Source organism: Canis lupus, chromosome 6 (genome assembly GCF_011100685.1).
Source record: "Canis lupus familiaris isolate Mischka breed German Shepherd chromosome 6, alternate assembly UU_Cfam_GSD_1.0, whole genome shotgun sequence".
Classification (NCBI taxonomy): Eukaryota; Metazoa; Chordata; class Mammalia; order Carnivora; family Canidae; genus Canis; species Canis lupus.
In genome coordinates, this window is record NC_049227.1 from 36,672,414 (window position 1) to 36,695,828 (window position 23,415).

The window sequence follows — 23,415 nt, forward strand, 5'->3', positions numbered from 1 at the left end:
CCCTTTCCCCTGATACACGCGTGGGGTACCCTCTAAAGACGTCATCCCGGAGGAAGATGAAGGAGCAGACACCCTGAAAGTAAAAGCCGGAGGTGCAGCACAGGTGGAACCTCTCTGGCCTGCAGACCTCCGCCCTGAGGGTGTGCAATGGAGAGGACGCGGCCTGGCCCTGGGGTCACACACGCCCGGGTTCCACTCACTGGGAGGAGCAAGTGAGACTGTGCAAGGAGCCCAGCGGACTTCAGCTCAGCCCCGACACGGGGCAGGCGCTCCCTCACGCTGGCAGCGCCCAGAGACCCCTCCAGCAGAGGCGGGGCGGGCACCTGGCCGTCTCCGTCGGCCGCTAACCGGGGCGTCGGTTCACAGAGAGCTGCGGGAGGGAGCAAAGGGGCGGACCCCCGCGCCGGTCGAAGCCGCGGAGGGCGCGGCCTCCCTCCCGAGGCCCCCGGGCACTCACTGCAGAAGCCCAGAAGGGTCACGGCGAAGCCGCTCTGGACGAACGACAGCGCGTGGTACTGCATGCGGGGGCTGCGGCCCACGTCGCCCAGCACCACGATGAGCACGTGCCTCTTCGCGCGCGCCCCCCGCCAGCGCTTCCAGGAGACCAGCAGCAGCAGCGACGCCGCCACCGCCGGCAGCGCCACGCAGAAGGCCGCCATCTTGGCGCGCCGGCCGCGGTCACGTGAGCGCCCTCCCGCCGGCGGGCTACGCACTGCGCAGCCTCAGACGCAGCCGCCCAGGTGGGCGGAGAAGGAAGGCAGGTGCGCAGGCGGCTCCCTAAGCGGCCTCCCGTGGAACCTGGGAGGAGCCCCCCCGCCCGGGAGGGGGGCTCAAAAATTAGTGTTGGTTCAAGAATATAGTGAAACACCATTTCTATGAATCTCATAAGCATGATGTTGAGAAAAGAGGCCGGATGCCGGAGTGCATGTTGGCTGGTTCCATTTGTATAGATCAGAACTGTTCTTTGGGGGGCGTCTGCATGGCTCAGTCCAGTACCTTAGGTGTGGACTCTTTTTTGTTGTTAAATTTAATTTATTTATTCGTTCATGAGAGAGGCAGAGACACAGGCAGAGGGAGAAGCAGGCTCCATGTAGGGAGCCTGACGTGGGACTCGATCCCAGGTCTCCAGGATCAGGCCCTGGGCTGAAGGCAGGTGCTAAACCGCTGAGCCACCCGGGCTGCCCAGGTGTGGACCCTTGATGTGGGCTCAGGTCATGATGTCAGGGTCGGGATCTGGAGGCTGGAGTGAAGCTCAGTGCTCAGTGCAGTCTGCTTGAGATTCTCTCACTCTCCCTCTGCCTGTCTCTTCTGTGCTCGCTGCCCCTCTATCAAATAAATCTTAAAAAAAAAAAAAAAAAAAAAAAAACAAGGGCACCTAGGTGGCTCAAAGTGGTTGAGCCGCTACCTTCACAGCTCAGGTCTTGGTCCTGGGGTCCTAGGATCAAGTCATGTATGGGGTTCCTGCAGGGAGCCTGCTTCTCCCTCTGCCTATGTCTTTGCCTCTCTGTGTCTCTCATGAATAAATAAATAAAAATCTTTGGAAAAACAGAAACTACCCTTTGCTGTTAGATGTCAGCAAGGTGACCTGCCTTGGAGGATTGGGTATGAGAGGGAGGGGGTCAATGCGGAGCTGATAGGATAGGGTTCCTCCTGTTGTCTCTCTGGATCTGGGTGCTGGTGAGGTGGGTGTGGTCCTTTGGAGGAAGTTCATTAAGCAGCGAACTTGTTCATTTTTCAGGATGTATGTTGTACTTGAATAAAAAAAAGTATAAAGAGAAAAGGAAAGGGGACAAAGAAAAGAAAGAAAGGAAAGAAAAAGAAAGAAAGAAAGAGAGAAAGAAAGAGAGAAAGAAGAAAGAAAGAAAGAAAGAAAGAAAGAAAGAAAGAAAGAAAGAAAGAAAGAAGAAAAAAAGAAAAAAACCACAATGAATTCAAGTATATGTGTTAAGAAGGAAAATTTTCCAGGCACCTGGGTGGTTCAGTCGGTTAAGCATCTGCCTTTGGTTCGAGTCATAATCTCAGGGCCCTGGGATGGAGCCCCCGTGTTCAGGCTCCCTGTTCTTCCAGGAGCCTGATTCTCTTTCCTGCACCCCCTCTTTGTGCATGCACTCTCTATCTCTCAAATCAATAAAATCATTTTTTTTAAGTGGTCACACTAAAGAGTTCAGTGTGTGTCCATGTAGTAACCTTTTAACTTCAAAAGGGATCTTCTTGCTGGGAAACATTGAGAGCATGTTGGCGAAGTCACCCTCATTGCCCTCGGGTTGGGAGCTGCCCTGGAGCCTGCAGAGTGCCTGGCACTACCACCTGTCCTCTGGCTGCCTCACTCACTCAGGCATTGGACAAAGAAATAAAAGGGCGCCTCCTCCTTTGATAAGGGCCTAGACAGGGCAACACCTTGCAGGTGTGGTTCCCGAGGCCCTAGAGCCCAGCTCAAGAGTTGATACGTGTCTCATTTGCTTCTCATAGTAGCCTTGTGGCTCCTTTTTTACCTATAAGGATATTGAAGGTCACACCATTAGTGAGTATGTGACAGAGGGAGGACTTGAAAATTTAGCTTAAAAGGGAAAGGAAAGATGAGTAAATGTGTATGGATGGGAGGGATAGGTGACAGACATGGAAAGTAGCTCCTAATTCCTCACCTTGAGGTGTGGAGGCTGAGAGGCTGGAGTACCCACACTGCCCACTCTGCCCACCCTCTTGTAGATGGAAGGTGGCTGGTATCTTGATACCTCTGTCTGCTGGGTTTCATAATCTTGAGCAAATCACTACTCAATCAGTTGACTTTCCTGACCTGTAATAAAGGAGGGAACTTCCCATCTCAGACAGCCCCCCACTGCTTTGGTGATCTAAGAAGATAAGGACCAAGTGCTGGAGTAATGACAAACCAAGAGTAAATGCCGTGCTCTGGAAGATGAAACCCTGATTGGAGAAGGAGTCAGGCTTTCTGCCCCTGGACGCCGCCAAGTAAGCACCGTTAAAGTCTCCCCTCCCACCGCCGTCATGTCTAAGTCAGAGTCTCCCAAAGAGCCCGAGCAGCTGCGGAAGCTCTTCATCGGAGGTTTGAGCTTCGAAACGACCGATGAGAGTCTGAGGAGCCATTTTGAGCAATGGGGGACGCTTACGGACTGTGTGGAAATGAGAGACCCCAACACCAAGCGCTCCGGAGGCTTTGGGTTCGTCACATACACCACCGTGGAGGAGGTGGACGCGGCCACGAACGCCGGCCGCACAAGGTGGACGGAAGAGTGTGGAACCAAAGAGGGCTGTCTCCCGAGAAGATTCTCAAAGACCCGGTGCCCACTTAACTGTGAAAAAGATTTTTGTCGGTGGCATTAAAGAAGACACTGAAGAACATCATCTAAGAGATTATCTTGAACAGTATGGGAAAATCGAAGTGATTGAGATCATGACTGACCGAGGCAGTGGCAAAAAGAGAGGTTTTGCTTTTGTGACCTTTGACGACCACCACGACTCTGTAGACAAGATTGTCATTCAAAAATCCCATACTGAAAAAAAAAAAAAAAAAATATTTACAAAAATCCCATACTGTGAATGGCCACAACTGTGAAGTAAGGAAAGCCCTATCGAAGCAAGAGATGGCTAGTGCTCCGTCCAGCCAAAGAGGCTGAAGTGGTTCTGGAAACTTTGGTGGTGGTTGTGGAGGTGGTTTTGGTGAGAATGACACCTTTGGTCGTGGAGGGAACTTCAGTGGTCGAGGTGGCTTCGGTGGCAGTCGAGGTGGTGGTGGATACGGTGGCAGTGGGGATGGCTATAATGGATTTGGTAATGACGGAAGCAACTTGGAGGTGGCGGAAGCTATAACGATTTTGGCAATTACAACAATCAATCCTCAAATTTTGGACCCATGAAAGGAGGAAATTTTGGAGGCAGAAGCTCTGGCCCCTATGGTGGTGGAGGCCAATACTTTGCCAAACCACAAAACCAAGGTGGCTATGGCGGTTCCAGCAGCAGCAGCAGCTATGGCAGTGGCAGAAGGTTTTAATTACTGCCAGGAGACAAAGCTTAGCAGGAGAGGAGAGCCAGAGAAGTGACAGGGAAGCTACAGGTTACAACAGATTTGTGAACTCAGCCAAGCACAGTGGTGGCAGGGCCTAGATGCTACAAAGAAGACATGTTTTAGACAATACTCATATGTATGGGCAAAAAACTCAAGGACTGTATTTGTGACTGATTGTATAACAGGTTATTTTAGTTTCTGTTCTGTGGAAAGTGTAAAGCATTCCAACAAAGGGTTTTAATGTAGATTTTTTTTTTTTGCACCCATGCTGTTGATTGCTAAATGTAATAGTCTGATCATGACGCTGAATAAATGTGTCTTTTTTTAAATGTGCTGTGTAAAGTTAGTCTACTCTGAAGCCTTCTTGGTAAACTACCCCAACAGTGTGAAGTTAGAATTCCTTCAGGGTGATGCCAGGTTCCACTCGAAATTTATTTGCAACCTGCTTGGGCACAGAAGCCATTGTCTCCATAAACCTTGGTGTGGTTGAACTGACAGTTAATGTGTTGTGACCTGGAGTTCACCGTTAAAAGGGTCACCCAAGCAAAGTCCTGGAGTTTATTTGGTTATTATGATTGTTGGCACATCCTATGCAATATATCTAAATTGAATTATGGTATCAGATAAAATTATAGATGGGATTAAAGCTTGTGTATCGTCCATTATCATGTGTAATCAATAAATGATTTAATATTCTCTTGAAAAAAAAAAAGGAAAAGGAGTCAGGATTGTTTCCCTAGGGAGAAAGGAACAAGATGCATCACCCACCAGCCAGCGGTGCTTCAGAGCTCAGCCAGCCCTGCTTGTCCTACTTGCCCACTTGACATAAATCACATATTAAATTCAGTCCTTCCAGGGATCCCTGGGTGGTGCAGCGGTTTGGCGCCTGCCTTTGGCCCAGGGCGCGATCCTGGAGACCCGGGATCGAATCCCACGTCGGGCTCTCGGTGCATGGAGCCTGCTTCTCCCTCTGCCTATGTCCCTGCCTCTCTCTCTGTGACTGTCATAAATAAATAAAAATGTTCAAAAAATTTTAAATAAATAAATAAATTCAGTCCTTCCCAAGGTCAGGAGGGTAGTTTCCCCTTCCAGAGACTGGAGGTTGAACCCTAGCAGGGTCACCTGATGGCTAAGATATAGACTGAGGCTTTGGAATTCCTGCACCACCTCATACTACCTGTGAGACACGACTTCACAAGAAGTCACTTTCCTTCTCCCCCAGAGCCTCAGATTTTAAGTTTTAAAAGGAAATAAGAATAGTATTCACTGAGGGGGGCACTTGATGGGATGAGCACTGGGTGTTATGCTATATGTTGGCAAATTGAACTCCAATAAAAAATAAAAATAAAAAATAAAAAGAGAATAGTATCCACTTCAGAGGCTGTTGTGGATTAACTGAAGTGACGATAGTGACAAGCTTCACCTGGAACATTCATTCTCAATGGCACACTCAAGGGAATAAAAAATGGTTGTTGGGGAGGGGAAAAACTTAACTCTATGAATAGGTCATAGATACAGATACAGGACACAAACAAATTTGTAGTATAACTGCAGTATTGAAATATCATGGGGTGGAGCACCTGGTGGCTCAGTGGTTGAGCATCTGCCTTCGACTCAGGGCATGATCCCAGGGTCCTGGGATCGGTCCTGCACCAGGCTCTCTGTATGATGCCTGCTTCTCCCTCTGCCTGTGTCTCTGCCTCTCTCTCTCTCTGTCTCTATGAATAAATAAATAAAATCTTAAAATTAAAAAAGAAAACCTTGAACAGATGTTTATTATAGTATTATTCACAATAGCAGAAAGGTAGGAACAACTCAAATGTCCATCAACTGATGAATGGATAGGCTATAACATGATAACATGATGTAGCCATGCAATGGGATCTTCTTGAGTCATAAAAAGGAATGAAGTCCTGATTCAGACTACAACATGGATGAACCTGGAAAATGTTATGCTGAAAGAAGGCAGTCAGACACAAAAGGTCACATATTGAATAATTCTCCACTTCTGTGAAATGTCCAGAATGGACAAATGCATAGAAACTGAAAGTAGGTTCGTGGTTATTGGGGGACTGGGCAGTTGAGGAGGCAGGGGTGGGGATGGGAAGTGACTGCTAATGGGGACGGGTTTCTTTTGGGGGGAACGAAAATGTTTCAGAATCAGACAGTGGTGGCGGTTGAACAACCTTGCGAATATGCTTTAAAAACACTGCTGAATTGTACACTTTAAAAGGGCGAATTTTATGGTATGTGAATTATATCTCAATAAAGCTGTCATTTTTAAATGTTCAGGGGAAAAAAATTGTATAAAAAGGCTGGCAGTGTGGGGGAGGGAGGGACAAGAATGAAAGTAAATGGTTGACCTACAGCGTACCCATGAGGAGCGTCAAGATATGCATTTGGGTGGTGGTATTTTTATTATTTTTACAGATCTATAATCTGTTAACTGAAGCCCTTGGGGCCAGATATGTTTCTGCATTCAGAATATTTTGGATTTTAGAAAGGCAATATGGCACACGTACATGTAACCATCTGGCAAGGATCAGGAGAACACCCAGTAAACCAACATTAACATTTCTGCAGGGGTGGCTCAGTTGTCCCTTGGTTTCAGCTTAGGTCGTGATGTCGATGTCATGGAATCAAGCCCCTCATGGGGCTCCCCACTCAGGAGGGAGTCTGCTTCTCTGTCTCCCTACTTGAGCTCTCTCTCTAAAATAAATGAATACATTACAAAAAATTTTTTTCTGCAGGGAAACAGATATACTTTTACACTGAATGAGCCAAAGAAGGGCTCTAAGTCTTTACTGTCCAATACAACAGCCACATGTGATTGTCGGGTTCTTGAAATGAGGCTAGCCTGTATTGAAGTGTGCCTCAAGTGTAAAATGCCAGATTTCAAAGACTTCATTTGAGAAAACTGATATTTTAAAAAATGTTACAAAGTTAATCACTGTCATATTGATTACAAGTTGAAATGATATTTTGGGTCCATTGGTTCAAATACAATAAATAGATCATTAAAATTGTTCACCTGGGGTGCCTGGTTGGCTCAGTCGGTGGAGTGTCGGACTCTTAATTTTAGCTCAGGTCTTGATCTCAGGATTGTGGATCTGGGCCTCCTGTTGGGCTCCACGCTGGGCATGGAGGCTACTTAAAAAAACCTTTTTTTTTTTTTTTTTTTTAAATTTCACTTGCTTTTCTTTGCTTCTTAAGATGTGGCTACCAGAAGATTTTTAAGTGCCCACGTGGCTTGCCTTTGCAGCTTATATTCTGTTTCTTACTGGACAGGCACTGCCCTCAGAAATCTATCAGTTCTGGCAGATGTGCCTTCAAACAAGCTTATTCCAAACTTATTTTTTAAAAAAACAACAAGGGACACCTGGACTGCTCAGTGGTTTGGCACCTGCCTTCAGCCCAAAGTGTGATCCTGGAGACCCGGAATCAAGTCCCATGTCGGGGTCCCTGCTTGGAGCCTGTTTCTCTCTCTGCCTCTCTCTCTGCCTGTGTCTCTGCCTCTCTCTTTCTGTATCTCTCATTAATAAATAAATAAAATATTTTTTAAAATTAAAAATTAAGTTAAATCTAAAAAACAACAAGAAAAAAAAAGCCAAAATCTTTATGTTTCAGTGCATTTAGATGTCTAAAGTATGACTCCAATTGTAGATCCAAGATGTAGTCCGCAGGCCTAGAGAACCAGCAATGAGAAGGAAAGGGGGAAGCTTGCAGCCAGCTGGCTCCACTCCAGAGCTGGCCTCCCACAGCCTGCTGCCAGGCCACCCCCAGCTGCTGGGTCAGCCCGGCTCAGGGATTGTCTGCAGCTCTGCAGGGGAGGGGCAAGGAGGAGGGGGAAGGAGGAGGCTATGTGGGGGCCAGCGGCCCAGGGCTGAAGCACGCGACCAGCCTCAGGCAGAGGACCAGCCATGTCCAGCCCAGGGCTCCTGCTCCTGCTCTTGCTGCTGGCAGCGCCACCCCCGCTGCGGCCCTCCTCGCTGGCACTGCCAGACACCCCGGAGGGCAAGGCCACCATCGTGGGCTTTATCCTCTCAGCACTGGAGAGAGCCACCTCCTTCCTGAAGAAGAGGCTATCTGAAATTAACCTGGACGGTGTGGTGGGGTTCCGGGTCCTGGAAGGTGGGTGCATGTTCATTCCTCTGGACTGGCCCTTGGAAAGCCGGTTCTCAGCCTGTCACCTCCTTGCTCTGCTGGGAGCCTTGCTCCCTCTGGGTGTCTTGGGGGCCCTGCTGTCCTCTGCTGGGAGCCTTGCTCCCTCTGGGTGTCTTGGGGGCCCTGCTGTCCTCAATTATTTAAGAGGCAAAAAGGATTCAGAGGCCACATGGGAAAAGATTTGGAAATTATTATTTTCCTGGGATGAAATGATTCACTTGACAGTGCCAATCCTGATATGTCAAGGACAAGATGGGCAGAAGGGGGTGTACAGGAGGGCGGCTATGGGCAAAACCAGAAACTCTGAGGAGCATGATCCAACTCCACTCCCCCTACTCCCAGCCAAAGCCACCTCAAGGCTCCAAGAAAAGAGCCAAGTGTTTGTTCAGCTTTCAGGGATTAAGATCACCTACAAGGAGCTGGCAATAGACCAAGGCAAGCAAGGAACCACCCCCCCACACACCCCTCAAGTTGCAAGGAACCCCTCTCCCAAGGCCCCCTTGCCCTTAGTAACAAAGAGCTGACTTGGAACCAGCCTGAGGCTCTGGCCAGCCCCACTTTCACATCACCCCCTCTGGGTAGTCAGTGCAGCTTACCACCCACTGCCCACCCAGACTCCAGGTCCCAGCAGGAAGAGAGGCTCTGGAACAGGTCTGCCTCTGTGCCTGACCTCCCCCAGGAGGCATCCTGGAGAGTCTGAAGATCCAAGACCCTCTGAAGCTAGGACCAGGGTCTCCATTTAATCTCAGCCCCACCCTATAATGCCTCTAGAAATGAATAATAGGAGATCCCTGGGTGGCTCAGTGGTTCGGCTCCTGCCTTCAGCCCAGGTGTGATCCTGGAGATCCAGGATCGAGTCCCGCGTCGGGCTCCCTGCATGGAGCCTCTCTCTCTCTCTCTCTCTCTCTCTCTCTCTCTGTCTCTCATGAATAAGTAAAATCTTAAAAAATATATATCCTTAAAAAAAAAAAGAAATGAATAATAGTAAAAGACCACAGGACTGGCTTCCCCGTTGGGCACAGGATACTTTCAGGGGCCCACAAATTTTTTTGATTTCTCTGAAAGTCAGAAAGAATAAAAATGAACTTTTAGGTCAAAGAGAATAATATGAATATAAGCATATCCATCTTTATACTAATGCAGTCTTAAGACATACGCTTTAATCTATTTTTTTTAATAAAGGAAGGGGCCCGCAAAACCACAGCATGTGACCCGGCAAATGTGCCTTGAATGTCACCCAGGCACTGGCTGCGTGTAATTGCCAGACAGCCCAGACAGGAATGTGCTCTGTTTTGCTTTCTGCAGGTGAAGACTTTGAGGCACAGAGAGGTTCAGTAACCTCCCTACGCCTCACAGCTGATAGGAAGGGGGGCGGGGTCTAGTATTCAAATCCACCTGCTGTAACAGCCCTTGAGGGAAGGGTGGGCATTGCACTGATTTTTCTGACCACCCTGGAAGTCAGCCACAGCACTGGGCTCCCTCCAAGCAGCCGTTGAATAAACATTCCTGGAATAGGTAACAGACTTTTGTCAGCAGCTGTCCCATGGACCTGTCGGTTCCTCATGAAGAGGGGAAGGAAGGGCAGGTGGTTCCCTCGGCTGTGTGCTTTCTGGGGTCCGTGAGGTAATAAAAGATGAAGTTTGCTAAGTACCTGCTAAGCACTGAAACAATGTAAGCCCTCCTGTGGGACATTTCTCTGACTTCTCCCCACAATCCCTAAAGTAAGTTCATTATGATTATCCCCTTTTTACCAATGAGAGGACAGGCTTTAAAAGAGAATGTCCAGGGCAGCCCAGGTGGCTCTGCAGTTTGGCGCCACCTTTGGCCCGGGGCATGATCCTGGAGACCTGGGATTGAGTCCCACGTCAGGCTCCCTGCGTGGAGTCTGCTTTTCCCTCTGCCTGTGTCTGTTCCTCTCTCTGTCTCTCATGAATAAATAAATAAGGTCTTAAAAAAAAAAAAAAAAGAATGTCCAAGGTCACACAGCCAGCATGTGCAGGTGGTGGGCTTAGAACCCTGCTCTGTCTGACTTGGCACCCGTTACCTGAATCATTACAGGGTCGATGTGGCTGGGAAGGAGGGACGAGGCAGCCCAAGCTGACACCACACAACAACCAAGGCCAACCAACTCCTAAACCAAGGCCACCCCCTCCTCTCCTCTCCACGGCTCTACTCTATCCCTTTGCAATAACCTGATACATAACAAATGATCCCCAAACTTAGCTGCATAAAACAATGAAACAGTTATCATTTCTGTTTGTCAGGGATCCAGGAACTGTTGGGCTGGGTGGTTCTGGCTCAGGGTCTCACATAAGGTTGGAGTCATGATGTCAGCCGGGGGTGTGATCATCTGAAGGCTTGACTAGGGCCAGAGGAGCCACCCCATTCACTTCCAGGTAACCCCTGGAGGCCTCAATTCCTCACCACATGGCCTCACCATACGGCTATGTGAGTGCCCTTGCAACATGGCAGCTGGCTTCCCCTAGAGCAAGTGACTCCAGAGAGAGCAAGGTAGAAGCCTCAACATCTTTTACAGCCAAGCCTTGAAGGTCACACACCATTGTTTCCCCTAGTTTCTTACTGGTTTTAGGGGTCAGCCCCATACAGTGCAGGAGGGGCTTGGAAGGGTGTGAAAAACTGGCTGGCCAGGTAAGGTCCTATCCTCATTCTTGGCCTCCTGGGAGACAGAAGAAGTTTACATTCTGGGGGACCCAGGAGCAATAAGATACCCATTGATCCCCCAGATCCATTCTGCTTGGGGCTAGACAGGTGGACATTAACTCTACCAGAGAAAAGCACCCCTCCAGCTGCCTCTGCCAGCCAGGAGGGTGAACCAGAAGGTGGCAGCAACAGCCACACAGGCAGGGAGAAATACCACCAGGAGGCCAGGTTGGGTGCACCTCACTGCTAACTCAGCTACCGCTTCTGGGTTTCATCTGCTGTAGAGCCAAGCAGTCTGGAGCAAGGCTTCAGAAGCAGACGGCCTAGGTTCAAGGGCAGGGAGAGAGTCATGCCTGGAAAAGGATGTTACAGGGCCTGTCATCCCACAAAACTTGCTTAGAACCCTCTTTTTTTTTTTAAGATTTTATTTATTTATTCATGAGAGACAGAGAGAGAGAGAGAGAGGCAGAGACACAGGCAGAGGGAGAAGCAGGCTCCATGCAGAGAGCCTGATGCAGGACTCAATCCTGGGTCTCCAGGATCACACCCCGGGCTGAAGGCAGCGCTAAACCGCTGAGCCACCCAGGGGCTTAGCACCCTCTTAAACCTCATCTACCCTCCCCACCAAAGTCTCTACCTGAAGCAGAGAACAACTCAAGCCAAGTCTCACCCTCTCAGCCCTGTGCTGAGGCTTTCCCTCACCTCTCCTCTCTTGACCACCTCTTTTGTCCTCACTATACTATTTTCTCCCACCCCTGCGGAGCCACTGCTAATCCAAAAGGCACCTCTGTGAGGATTAGAAAAAGATGTCTCCTTCCTCAAGTCACTTGCCTGCCATCTGCTGGAAAATTGTCTCAGTACATATACAAATCCATGATAGGAATATATACTGCTCTTGTGCAGTGTACAACCTGCTCAACTGTGTATAGTTGTACACTTGTACACAGTGGCTCTCCACTCAGTCCCTTCCTCATCTTTTTCTCCTGTAGAGCAAACCTTAAATCTCCCTAATCAATACTTACGACTAAACAGAGTATTAAGTGTTTACTCTGTACTATGAACAATGCTAAGTCCTCTCTATACATCAGTTCATTTAATCCTTACAACCACCCACTCCAAGAAGTAAAGAACATCATTCCCCATTTTATAGATGAAGAAAGTAAAATGGAAATAAATTAAATATCTTTCTCAGGTCCCCCAACAAGAAAGTGTTAGAGTCAGGATCTGAACCCAGGCCCACCTCCAAAAATCAAGCTCTTAGCTGCCAACTTCTAGCACTCCAGCCCCACTCCCATCACACCCACATCACCTGGCTGAGCCCCACAAGACCTAATTTCTAATAAGCTCAGCCAAGTCTTTCTTCTCAGAAGCTGGAGGAGGCAGGGAGGCTCAGGAAGCATTATAAGTTAGGATAATTTTTCCTGTCTAAGTGGTTTGTCAAATGATGAAATGAACGAAGTCTTTTCCTTTCCAGTGCAGCTAAAAGGTGTTCAGGAAAAGTGGGCCCAGGACCCCCAGCTGCAGCAGCTGAGCCTGCGTGTGGCGAAGCTGGTGGAAAAGCTAGCGCCTCTCCTTCACAGATCCATCTTCTACCTCAAGCTGAGTGACCCCAAGTACCTAAGAGGTAATAGCAGGAGAGTAGAGTCCCATTTCTTCAGGAACACAGCATCTGAGGGTGCTCCTCCCGGTGTCAGGGAGGGTCTGGGACAGTCTGTAACCGAGTTCTAGTGGGACGAACACACCACAGGCTGACCCTGGGGAATGTTTGGTCATCCCTGACCAGATTGAGATGACCTCTCCCACCCACATGGGGAGTAGGGAACATGTCTCCTTGTTCAGCTAACCCAGCTTGGTAGCCTTCATCCTAGACCAGAGTGGAGGGTCTGGTCTGTCCCAGAGAGTAGGGTATCTCAAAAGAATTTAGCCCTTTGTGCATCAAACATTAGCAACCTGCTATTATTTGTATCTCTCTGACCCACCCTATAAGCCTGGCATGAACCATTCCGGAGGGTGGTGGAGGCAGACGACCTATAAAACCAGCCCCACCTGCCTATCCAGCCTCCTAGACTCCCAGCTCCCAGTCAGGTGTGTGGGAGCAAATGAGGAGATAATTATCCCGTCCATCCTTCCTTTTCAGACAACAGCCTGGCTGCACACCCCAGCCCTCCTCCCTACCTCTGATCTCCAGGTCCCCCACCTCCTCCCAGGCCTGATCCTAAGACCATCCCAACTTGTGTCACCCTAATGATGTCCCTTGACATCTGTTTTGTAAGAACTCCGCTTTCTAACCAAACCAAAGGAGTCAACTAACCCTTTTTGTATGTCTCATGCTTCCATGGGATAAAGTGGATTTGATCAAAACCTGTCCCAAAAAACAAAAACCCTGTCCCAACACTATTCTTATTGATTAAAAAAAATTTTTTTAAGTTAGTTTTTTAACTCTCAGCTTCCTGAGAGTTTCAAATACAATGTGTAACCAGCAGGCAAGGCTCAGAGCCCCGAGCAGGCTTGTATGTGGTTAGGGCTACCTGGACAGGGACACCTAGTTCCTTGGCTTGGGCTGCAGGAGCCTGGGTGCAGTTAGGCAAGTCTTGGCCCACCACTTCTCAGTGTCTTCCTCCTCACCTCACCTCTTTACCAGAGTTCCAGCCAACCATCCAGCCTGGGTTTTGGAAGCTTCCGCGTGCCTGGACCAGCACAGATGCCTCCATGGTCTACCCCACCTTTGAGCCACAGGACTCCTTCTCAGAGGAACTCAGTGACTCCTGTCTGGTGCAACTGCTGGGAACAGGGTGGGCCCCCTGCACTTGCCCCGCTTCCCAAAATCCCAAAACACTTATTCTCTGTTTGTCCTCCTGTCCCACCCACTCTCCAAGCCCCCAAGGATCTGTGTAAAATCAGGCAAAGCCACCTGCCCAACCACCCTGACACCAACCTCTCCCACCCCCATTGAGCCTAAGCTGGCCCCACTCCCACTCAAGACTTGCAGCCAAGTCCAAACGTCTACCCCACTTCCTGCATGCCCTCCTTTTGCCTGCCACCCATATCCCATTGGTCTCTCAGACCTGAGGGGATCCTTTCAAAAACCACATCTGAACATCCTGCCCCTGGTGTGAAGCTTCCTGTTGTTCTCAGAACAAAGCCCCAACTCCTGCTGTCGTCCCAGGTCTAGGGACCTCTCTCGTCCAGCTCCTGGGGCCCTTGTCACACTCTCAAGAGTACCTACTTTGCCTGTGCCTAGCTGGCATTTGGGGGCCTCCACCTGCCATGCCCCACCCATCCCCATGCCTAAGTAACTGCTTACACTTCAGGGCCACATCCTTCCTCCAGAACCTTCCCTGGCCCCACTGCACAAGACTGACCTCCCCGAGTAGGCTGGCTCTCCTAGCACCACTAGTAGCCGTAGATACAATCTATATTTGTCTATGGTTCTGCCTCCCTCACTGAGCTATAGGTGTCTGAAAGCAGGAATAGAGCCTCATTAAGCTCACCATTTTATCCTGTTGTGCAGTAGCCTTGGAGCATGCCCAGAATCAGCCCTAGGTTCAGAGGACTGCTGTGTAGAGCAGTGCTGGGAAAGAGTATTCTTGGGGGTCCCACAGAGCAATAGGAAGCTGCAGCCCCCTGGAGCTCCCCCAACCCAGGATAACTCCAGTGTCACCTCCCCTATGCTGGAGTTACTGGTTTAGAAAAAGCAAGACATAGTACACCTGTGTTCTATCCAGCAACCCCTTGGGCAGAGCTCGGCGCCTGGAACCTACTGGGTTTCTAAGAACCAGTGGGAGAATAGGGACCAAGGAAGGCTCCATGTCCTCAAACTTCCTTTCAGGCACCCTTCTCTAGAGCCTGATCCACTTCTTCCCCAGGACAGACAGCAGCCAGCCCTGCCGGGTCTCTGACTTCTGCAGAACCCTGATGACCAAGCCTGGCTACTCAGGCTACGGCCTGTCCCACCAGCTGCTCTTCTTCCTCTTGGCCAGAATGGTAAGTGCCCCACATGGGCCAGCCACACACATACAGGACAGAGAAAGATAAAAAGGGGCTCGTGGCAATGTGGCTTTTGTATACTACACACAGGGAAAATAAGCGAGTTTTTGGACACCAAGAAGAAGTCAGAGTAGCCTGCCATCTGTCTGCTGTAACACTATAATACGGAACCAGACTAGGGAGGAGGGATGGTAGGATCCGGATTCTAGTTGGATAGATAGCTTTGCGTGCTGAACTGGATTGTAGGTACCAGGAAAACAAAAAGAGAGAAAGAGTAAAAGAGAAGCAGCAGAAAGAACTCAGCAAACAATACAAATGGACAAGGATTTAGAACATTTGGTCTGTAGCAGCTTCCAGAAAACCCCTGCCTTTGCGGTACCCGATGCTCTTCCAAACCCAAGAGATCAAACATTGCTAATTAATAATAATAATTTTAAATATACATATTTCCTCATATAGAAAAGTAAGGCTCAGGGAATTCCCTGGGTGGATCAGTGATTAGCGCCGCCTTCAGTCCGGGGCGTGATCCTGGAGACCCGGGATCAAGTCCCACGTCGGGCTCCCTGAGTGGAGCTTACTTCTCCCTCTGCTTCTGTCTCTCTGTCTCTCTGTCTCTCTCTCTGTCTCTCATGAATAAATAAATAAAATCTTAGAAAGAAAGAAAGAAAGAAAGAAAGAAAGAAAGAAAGAAAGAAAGAAAGAAAGAAAGAAAGAAAGAAAGGTAAGGCTCAGGGGCGCCTGGGGGGCTCAGTTGGCAGTTGGTTAAGCGTCTGCCTTCAGCTCAGGTCATGGTCCCAGGGTCCTGGGATCGAGCCCTGCATTGGGCTTTCTGCTGGGTGGAGAGCCTGCTTCTCCCTCTCCCTCTGCTTCTTCCCCTGTTCATCCTCTCTTTCTGTCAAATAAATAAAATCTTTAAAAAAAGATAAGGCTCATTATCTCTGTGGAAAGATGTTATTCTATGTGCAGAAATTATTAGCTGAGAAGGTGTTTAATGTTTTATTTGGCAGGTTTTAAATTTTTTTAAATTTATTTGTAAGCTGTCACTGTCTAGTATTTCTATAAATAAAATAAAAATCAAATTATGAGGAAAATTATTTTGATTACTAGATTGGACCAGTAGAAAGCTCCTCTGACACATTGCTACAGAAACTGCCTCATCTCATATCCTGTCCTGTCCCTGGGACCCGTCCATGGCCCATGCTTTGAGCAGCACTGAAGCTGCCGGTTGGGTTAGCCTGGAATCTGAACATGACAGCCGCGAATGGCTAGGACACTGTAGAGTCAGGCTTGTGTCAGGCACTTTCTAATTATGGTACCGCCCACCCAGGTGAGCACCTCTGGTGCAGCACCCAGCGACATCCCCCTTTCCCTGTGGCTGAGACCCTTGGGGCTCAGAAAGGTTAACTTAGGGCATCCAGGTGGCTCAGTGGTTGAGCATCTACCTTTGGCTCAGGTCATGATCCCAGAGTCCTGGGATCGAGTCCCACATCAGGCTCCTCACAAGGAGCCTGCTTCTCCCTCTGCCTCTGTCTCTCTCTCTTTATATCTTTCATAAATAAATAAAATCTTAAAAAAAAAAAAAAAAAGGTTAACTGAGCTGGCTCCGGTCACACAGCTCCTGAGTGGCAGAGCCGACTCACACCTAGCTCTTTCTGACCACCCTCCCCCCCCAGTAACAGAGCCCCCAGGAGTCCAGAGGTATAGATGGGGAAGAAATTCTGGGAAAAGGGGAAAGACTTCTGGAACAGAGTGTGGGTATGTCACCCATACCACTAACTCCCCTGTTTCTGGCTGTTTGTTCCCCCTCAGAAGGGGTGCACCGAGGGGCCGTTTCGCCAGAGCCAGCACTACATGAACCTCTTTTGTGCCAACATGATGGACCTGAACTGGAGAGCTGAGGCCATCGGATATGCCTACCCCACGCGGGACATCTTCATGGAAAACAGTGAGCCCTGGCATTCCTCTCTAGGGACAAAGCAGTGGAGTGTCCCTGATTCAGAGGGCACGCGTGCACACATGCGAACAGCTCCAGTAGGACTGCCAGATTTAGCAAATAAAAATACAGGGTGCTCAAGAAAATTTGAACTTCAGATAAACAATATATTTTTAGTATAAGCATATCCTGGACATTCCATGGGATATACTTATGCTTTAAAATTTGCATTTGTGTTTATTGGACACTCAAATTTAATTGGCCATCCTATATTTCATCTGCCACTATGTGACTGCTTCCTGCCCCCAAAGGCTGACCAGTGATGGAGCTTTGGACTGACAGCCTAGCTGACTGGCAAACAGACTTTGAAGCCTCAGAGATGAGGCAGAAAAGGAGTCTCTGGGGGGCTGCTCCTTGGCTTGGGCATCTAGATCCCTCTATGGACCTCAACTCTTGAGTGCCTCCAGTGAAGGCCCTAAATGGAAGGCAGGGCCTAGCCTGGGAGCTGCCTTCTTCTGGCCACTGCATTGAGCACCCACCTCCCCGGCAGGAGGAGGCAGGTGGCACTGTACAGCCTTGGGCATGGAAGCAGGTGGGCCTGGAGGGGCAGGCCTGTAGAGGTCCTCTGTCTTTGCTTCCAGTCATGTTTTGCGGAATCAGCGGCTTCTTGGATTTCTACAAGCTCCGGTGGCTGGAAGCCATTCTCAACTGGCAGAAGTCACAAGAAGGATGCTTCGGGAAGCCTGGTGAGCTGCACTTCCACGCTGGCTGGGAGCAGGAGGCTGAAGGGGGGTGGTAGTGGTAGAGTGGTCTTAGTAGCTCAGAGAGATGTGCAACATGTATATGCACACAAATCCACATGTGAACACACACTCACACACACAGAGAAATAGGCTTGGACCTTTGGAAGCCAAAACTTTGCAAAATAGGAGACAGTCTTTTTGGAAGGTGTTGGTCCCCAGCACCTGCTTGAACAAGTCCATTCTTCAGTAAGTATTCCCTGAGCACCTGCTCTGTGCCAGGCTTTGGGGAAAATGAGAGCCCTGAAGAAAAGAGGCAGAAAGTCCCTAAATTAACCAATAAGTGAAATAATTGTTCAATAAGTTCTGATAAGGGCTGTAAAGGAGACAACAGGCTCCTTTAGAAAGAAAGGAATATGGAAGAAGGTTCTTTGGGTAGGAGTATTCAGGCAAGATGTCTGGAGCAGGTGACATAGATGTAGAGGCAGAGAGGACATAGCCCCTTTCCACCTGGGTGATCCTGGGCAGCTGGTCCTCTTTGCTGTAAGTCACTTCACCTCACTGAGCCTTGATTTCCTCATCTGTAAATAAATGAGTATAATATCTCCTTCCTGGAGCACCTGGGTGGCTCAGATGGTTAAGCATCTTCCTTCAGCTGAGGCCATGAACTCAGGGTCCTGGAATCGAGCCCTGCGTCAGGCACCTTGCTCAGTGGGGAGTCTGCTTCTCCCTCTGCCTCTCTCCTCCTCTCATGCTCACTCTCACTCTCAAACAAATAAATAAAATCTTTAATAAAATAAAATGAAAAAATAAATAAATGAATAAATAAAATAAAATAAAATAAAATAATCCCTTTCCTGAGCTGTGAGGAGTTAACATAATACATAATACATCTGTCCTGTGCATGATACAGAGGAGGCTCCCAATAAATGCTGAAGCTTGGGATCCTCAAGGAGGCAAACCTTTTGAAATAAGATAGTCTAGGGATGCCTGGGTGGCTCAGGGGTTGAGTGCCTGCCCTTGGCCCAGGGGTAATCCTGGAGTCTGTGGATCGAGTCCCACATCAGGCTCCCTACATGGAGCCTGCTTCTCTATGTCTCTGCCTCTCTTTCTCTGTGTCTCTCATGAATAAATAGATTTAAAAAAAAAAAAAAAACCTTTTTTTTTTAAAGATTTTATTTATTTATTCATGAGAGACACAGAGAGGGAGAGAGACAGGCAGAGACACAGGTAGAGGGAGAAGCAGACTCCATGCAGGGAGCCCGACGTGGGACTCGATCCCGGGTCTCCAGGATCACACCCTAGGCTGAAGACGGTGCTAAACCGCTGAGTCAGGATCCCTGGGTGGCGCAGCGGTTTGGCGCCTGCCTTTGGCCCAGGGCGTGATCCTAGAGACCTGGGATTGAATCCCACGTCGGGCTCCCAGTGCATGGGGCCTGCTTCTCCCTCTGCCTGAGTCTCTGCCTCTCTCCCTCTCTGTGGCTATCATAAATTAAAAAAAAAAAAAATGCTGAGCCACCTGGGCTGCCCTTAAAAAAAAAAACTTTTAAAAAAATAAGATAAGCTGTTTTTAAAATAGTGGAGTTTATCAAATGAAGATTCTCAGGCCCCCAGACATACAGATGCGGCAGGCAGAAAGTGGGCCTGTGGAACTTGCATTTTTAAGAAGCTCCTCTTCCTGTTCTGATGTGGGTGGTTGGGGGATCACAACTGGAGAAACATCAGTAGATGACAAGTTTAGGCAGTGTGTAAGGGTATGCAGACAGGTGCTCAAGGAATCTTCTGGAAGAACCTCCAGATTCCAGAGAAGACCTGAGTTGCTTGAGGTGTTGTGAGGGGGAGAAGGTTTGGTGAGTAATGTGTAAAAATCCATCTTGAGAAGGTCACCTTTCAATTCTCCCAGCTGCTGAAAATGAAGAATTATCAAAAACCATTCAACACCAACAGCATGTTTTGAGAAGAATGAAGAGGCGAGAAAAACAATTTGCAGGTAATGAAAATACCCAGGGGCCTTCTGGGCATGAAACCAAGACACCCCAGGAAGGCTGCACACCTCAGTGGAAATGTGCCCTGGCATCCCTGAAAGGCAGGGTCTGGGACGTGGAGGGCAGGGTAGGAAGTGGGAGTCCAGAGATCTGGTCTCCAGTGGAAGGAACATAAAAGAAGTTTCAGTGTGTTACTGAAAATCACAGGGATACCCCCTTTCTCAGTCAAGGTCAAGTTAGGAGAACAGAACCCACACTGGGAACTTGAGGCAGAGGGAACTTAATGTAGGGAACTCTTCTCAGAGGTGTTGCAAGAGGTGAACCCAGAAAAGTGAGAAAACCCAGCGATTAATCATTTCAGGAAGCCACTACCCTCCCTGCAGGCTGAGCTGGAGGACTGTGGACTGAGGTGGAGTTAGCAGAGCCTGCAGGGGCTGCTCATGGAGGAGCAAGAGACAGGGAGAAATACCCGATCTTCACAGTTTGTGTCGGCTGTTGCTCAGCCCTAACCATAAGCTGACGGGCAAGGCATCCTGGGAATTGTAGTTTGGAAGGGTCAGTTCACTGTAATCTGGAGCAAAAAGGAGCAGGAGGGAATCTTCAAGCCAACGGGCAAGTGACCAGTGCAATCCCTGTCGCCACAGGTCCAGATGCCCCCAGTTTACACCCATTGTCCTGGAGCCATTAAGAATAGCGCCTCCTTTCCTCCCCAAAGTGTCCTGGTTGAGATGATAAATTACATGGTCAATCCACCTGTTCTCCACTGAGAATCAGATAGTTATATTGAGAAGGGAAGAAAGATTTATAATGGGAGGAAGGGAGGATGAGAGGGAGGGAGGCAGAAAAAAGGAAGAGAAGACCTGATTCATTTTTTTAATTTTTTCAATTTTTTTTAATTTTTTTTTAAATTTTTATTTATTTGTGATACTCACAGAGAGAGAGAGAGAATGAGGCAGAGAGACAGGCAGAGGGAGAAGCAGGCTCCATGCAGGGAGCCCGACGTGGGATTCGATCCCGGGTCTCCAGGATCGCGCCCTGGGCCAAAGGCAGGCGCCAAACCACTGCGCCACCCAGGGATCCCCATTTTTTTAATTAATAAAAAATAAATAACTGCAAGACAGAAGCAGGAAAGGAGGTGGAATAGCAGCTCGAAGAGCAGATGCCCAGTGTATGCTGGTGAATGATCCCAGTAGCTAGATGTCTCCCCATGAACGCCATTGTAACCTCATCGTCTGCCTACGGGTAGCCAAGAGAAGGGAATGGAAGCACAAACCCAAAGGCTGGGTTGGAGAAGGGAGAGACGTTCTCAGTAGACTTCCAGAAGCCCTGGACTAGGCCTGCCTGACCCATGGGGCTGGCACTACCTATGGCCAGGTGGTTGGGGGTCTGCTGTGCATGCCTTGGATTGCTGGCTGCCCCCTAAAAGCAGACAGCTGGACCCTAGGACCATCCTGAGGGCTGGAGCAGGAGCTGCAGAGAGGCCCGAGGTCCCTCCTGGGCCCCTGCGAAGTGAGGACAGTCTAGGAAACTGCCCAGGAGGGAGTGGTGCTTCCTTTCTTTCTGGTGCACACCCCCTGCACATCCATGGAGCCGAGGGCAGCCGGTGTGGAGATTTAGAGCACAGGATTTGAAATCATGCTGTCAAGGTTCAAATCTGCTTCTGCTCCTTCCTTGATGTGAGAGTCGCTCAACCTCTCCGAGCCTCAGTTTCTTTATCTGTAAAATAGGGACCTAGCAGTGCCTCCTTCATCAAGCTCTTGGGGGCTAATATCAGATCACCATGCAGAGTGCTCCCCCTGGCATCTGGTGTATGATAGTGTGGGCTGCTAGGGCTGGTAGTTAGGCTCCTCGAAACCAGCATTCTCCCTCCCTCCCAAGACTCTAGCTGGGTTCCTTCTCTTCTCCAAGTCTGTGAGGGGAGAGGAATGTCCTGACTCCCCCACCACCTGATCAGAAACAAAAGGTGGGTGGCCCCCTTTGAGTTTAGAGAACTAAGTAACATCTGTGGGGTTCTTGTCTCAGGCAGGTGCTCAGGATCACCTGGGACCAGGCAAGACTAAGACAGCAGTGAGGGCGGGTATTGAGGTCAAGAAATGAGCTGTGGAGTTCCTAGCGCTGGGGAGCTCGGCTCTGCTACTTAAACCTCAGTTTCCCTACCTGCAAAATGGGCAATAGGGTGCTGCCCTAGAAGGTCTCATTTGGGGTCTGACAGCAAGGGAAGGTGGGAAAGGGCTGGACAAGGATGTGGCCTCAGGTCAGGTCCCAGGGGAGGGGAGCTCTGGAGTGGAAATCACACCTGAGTCACCCTGCTGACATGGGAGGCTGGGCTTGTGTGTCCTGTATTGGTATGTCATTGGGAGAAAGCATAACCTCCCCAACGAGGAGGTCCCAATAGGCTGGGGTCATCTCTCTGGAGAGGGGAGCCACCAGTGGCCAGCACTCCTAGCAGCTGGTGGCTGGGCACCTGGCCCAGATCTGGCTGGCTGGGGAAGTAGCCAAAAAGCACTCATAATGGAAACGTGGCCACCATGCAGCTCTCACAGGGAGGACTCTCTCTCTCTCTCCTCAGATAGCTGCTCCTCCCACAACACAGCCATGGCTGTGGCAGCTCTAGGTGGCTTCCTCTACGTCCTAGCCGAATACCCTCCAGCAAGTGGAGAGCTGAGGCAGTCTACACTGGCGCCACCCACGGCCACTGCGACAAATGTTTCCACACCTGCCACTGGCAGATGAAACTGATGCCATTAGGCAGTCCTTTCACCCTGAAGTCCTGGGGGCCATGCCCTCACAAGGAGGCATCAGAAGAAAGGACTAGCAAAGCAACCCAGCTTCATCCCCTTGAGGAGCAGGGCCAGCGAAGGCGATGTGAGGAGGGATCCAGGCGTGGGATCCAGGCGTGGAAGCAGATGAATAAATTTAGAGTGCAATTGAGTCGTGTTTCTCAGCTGTTTGGACAACTTCTAAGGCTCTGTTTCAAGTCACAACACAAATTCCAAGGAGACCCGTAACTTGAGTCTTAAAGGCAATTTGTTCAGGTGTCAACTGTTGCATCTTTCCCAGTGGGAGAAATAAGGGTCCCTGAATGAAACAGTGCAAGTGATGATTGAACTTGAGATATGGTCACAAAAGGCAGCACATAAAATCTTTCTATCCATGCAAGGAGCTCTAGAGTATCATGTCATGTCCTGTCACGGCCGTGTCATCTTACAAAAGGCAGTGTGGCATAATGGTTAATGATGCGGCCCTGTGCCCGGGCTGCCTGAGTCCAGATCCCCAGTTGTCTCGCTGACCAGCTCTGTGTCCTTGGGCAAAGTCATTTAGCGTCTCTGTGACTGTTTCTTCATCAGTACAATCGAGATGATTACAGGACCTGCCTCAGTACTACTTGCAGTGCTGTGACAATCATGTTTTAGGGTACTGAGAACCATTCCTATAATATAGTAAGTGCCAGGTTGAGTGTTACCTGCTGCCACAGCAGGGATGATGTCACATTACATGAGGAGCTTGTCCTGAACCAGCAGGAACAGAGAGAGGACTTGTCAATTTTTCTTATTCCCAGCTTGTACTTCCTCTCTCGTGTTCTTTTTTATTTTAATTTTTTTAAGATTTTATTTATTCATTTGAGAGAGAAAGAGCACATGTGCATGAGCAGCGGGGAGGGGCAGAGGGAGAAGCAGACTCCCACTTAGCTGAACAGGGGGCTCCATCCCAGGCCCCCAGGATCATGAGCCAAAGGCAGACACTTAAACGACTGAGCCACCCAGGTGCCCCCTCCCTCGTCTTCTGCACAGTAAGACTATAAACATGTCAGCGAGACTTTTTTTTTTTAATTAATTTACCTATTTTGTTGAAGTACAGTTGACATACAATCCGCTGGAGCTCTGACACCAATCTAGTGTTGTAGGAAAGATCTTCTGGAACATT

General features: G+C 49.2%; 2 protein-coding genes across 8 annotated transcripts in view; one reads left to right on the forward strand and one right to left on the reverse strand.

Annotated features, from left to right (window-relative positions):
• Window positions 1–682, reverse strand: part of ALG1 (ALG1 chitobiosyldiphosphodolichol beta-mannosyltransferase) — a 12,524-nt gene extending 11,842 nt beyond the window's left edge. For 4 of the 6 annotated variants that reach the window (XM_038540453.1, XM_038540455.1, XM_038540452.1 and 1 more), the window contains exon 1: window positions 458–682. In XM_038540453.1, the coding sequence (XP_038396381.1) occupies window positions 458–659 (202 nt within the window). In that variant the 5' untranslated portion in view covers window positions 660–682. Of the gene's footprint in view, window positions 1–29; window positions 153–200; window positions 349–457 lie in introns of those variants that run through there. The other 2 variants (XM_038540458.1, XM_038540456.1) reach the window with 2 other exon arrangements.
• Window positions 683–7,899: 7,217 nt separating this feature from the next.
• Window positions 7,900–22,422, forward strand: C6H16orf89 (chromosome 6 C16orf89 homolog). Of its 2 annotated transcripts, none has more exons than XM_038540467.1 (8): window positions 7,900–8,152; window positions 12,321–12,470; window positions 13,488–13,638; window positions 14,713–14,830; window positions 16,646–16,778; window positions 17,408–17,512; window positions 19,410–19,496; window positions 22,061–22,422. In XM_038540467.1, exons 1-8 carry the CDS (start codon window positions 7,942–7,944, stop codon window positions 22,222–22,224), a joined length of 1,119 nt encoding a protein of 372 aa, XP_038396395.1. In that variant the 5' UTR covers window positions 7,900–7,941; the 3' UTR covers window positions 22,225–22,422. The 2 variants fall into 2 exon arrangements, with proteins under 2 accessions (XP_038396395.1, XP_038396394.1); XM_038540466.1 differs by having other exon boundaries at window positions 7,901–8,152; window positions 16,643–16,778.
• Window positions 22,423–23,415: the final 993 nt, after the last annotated feature.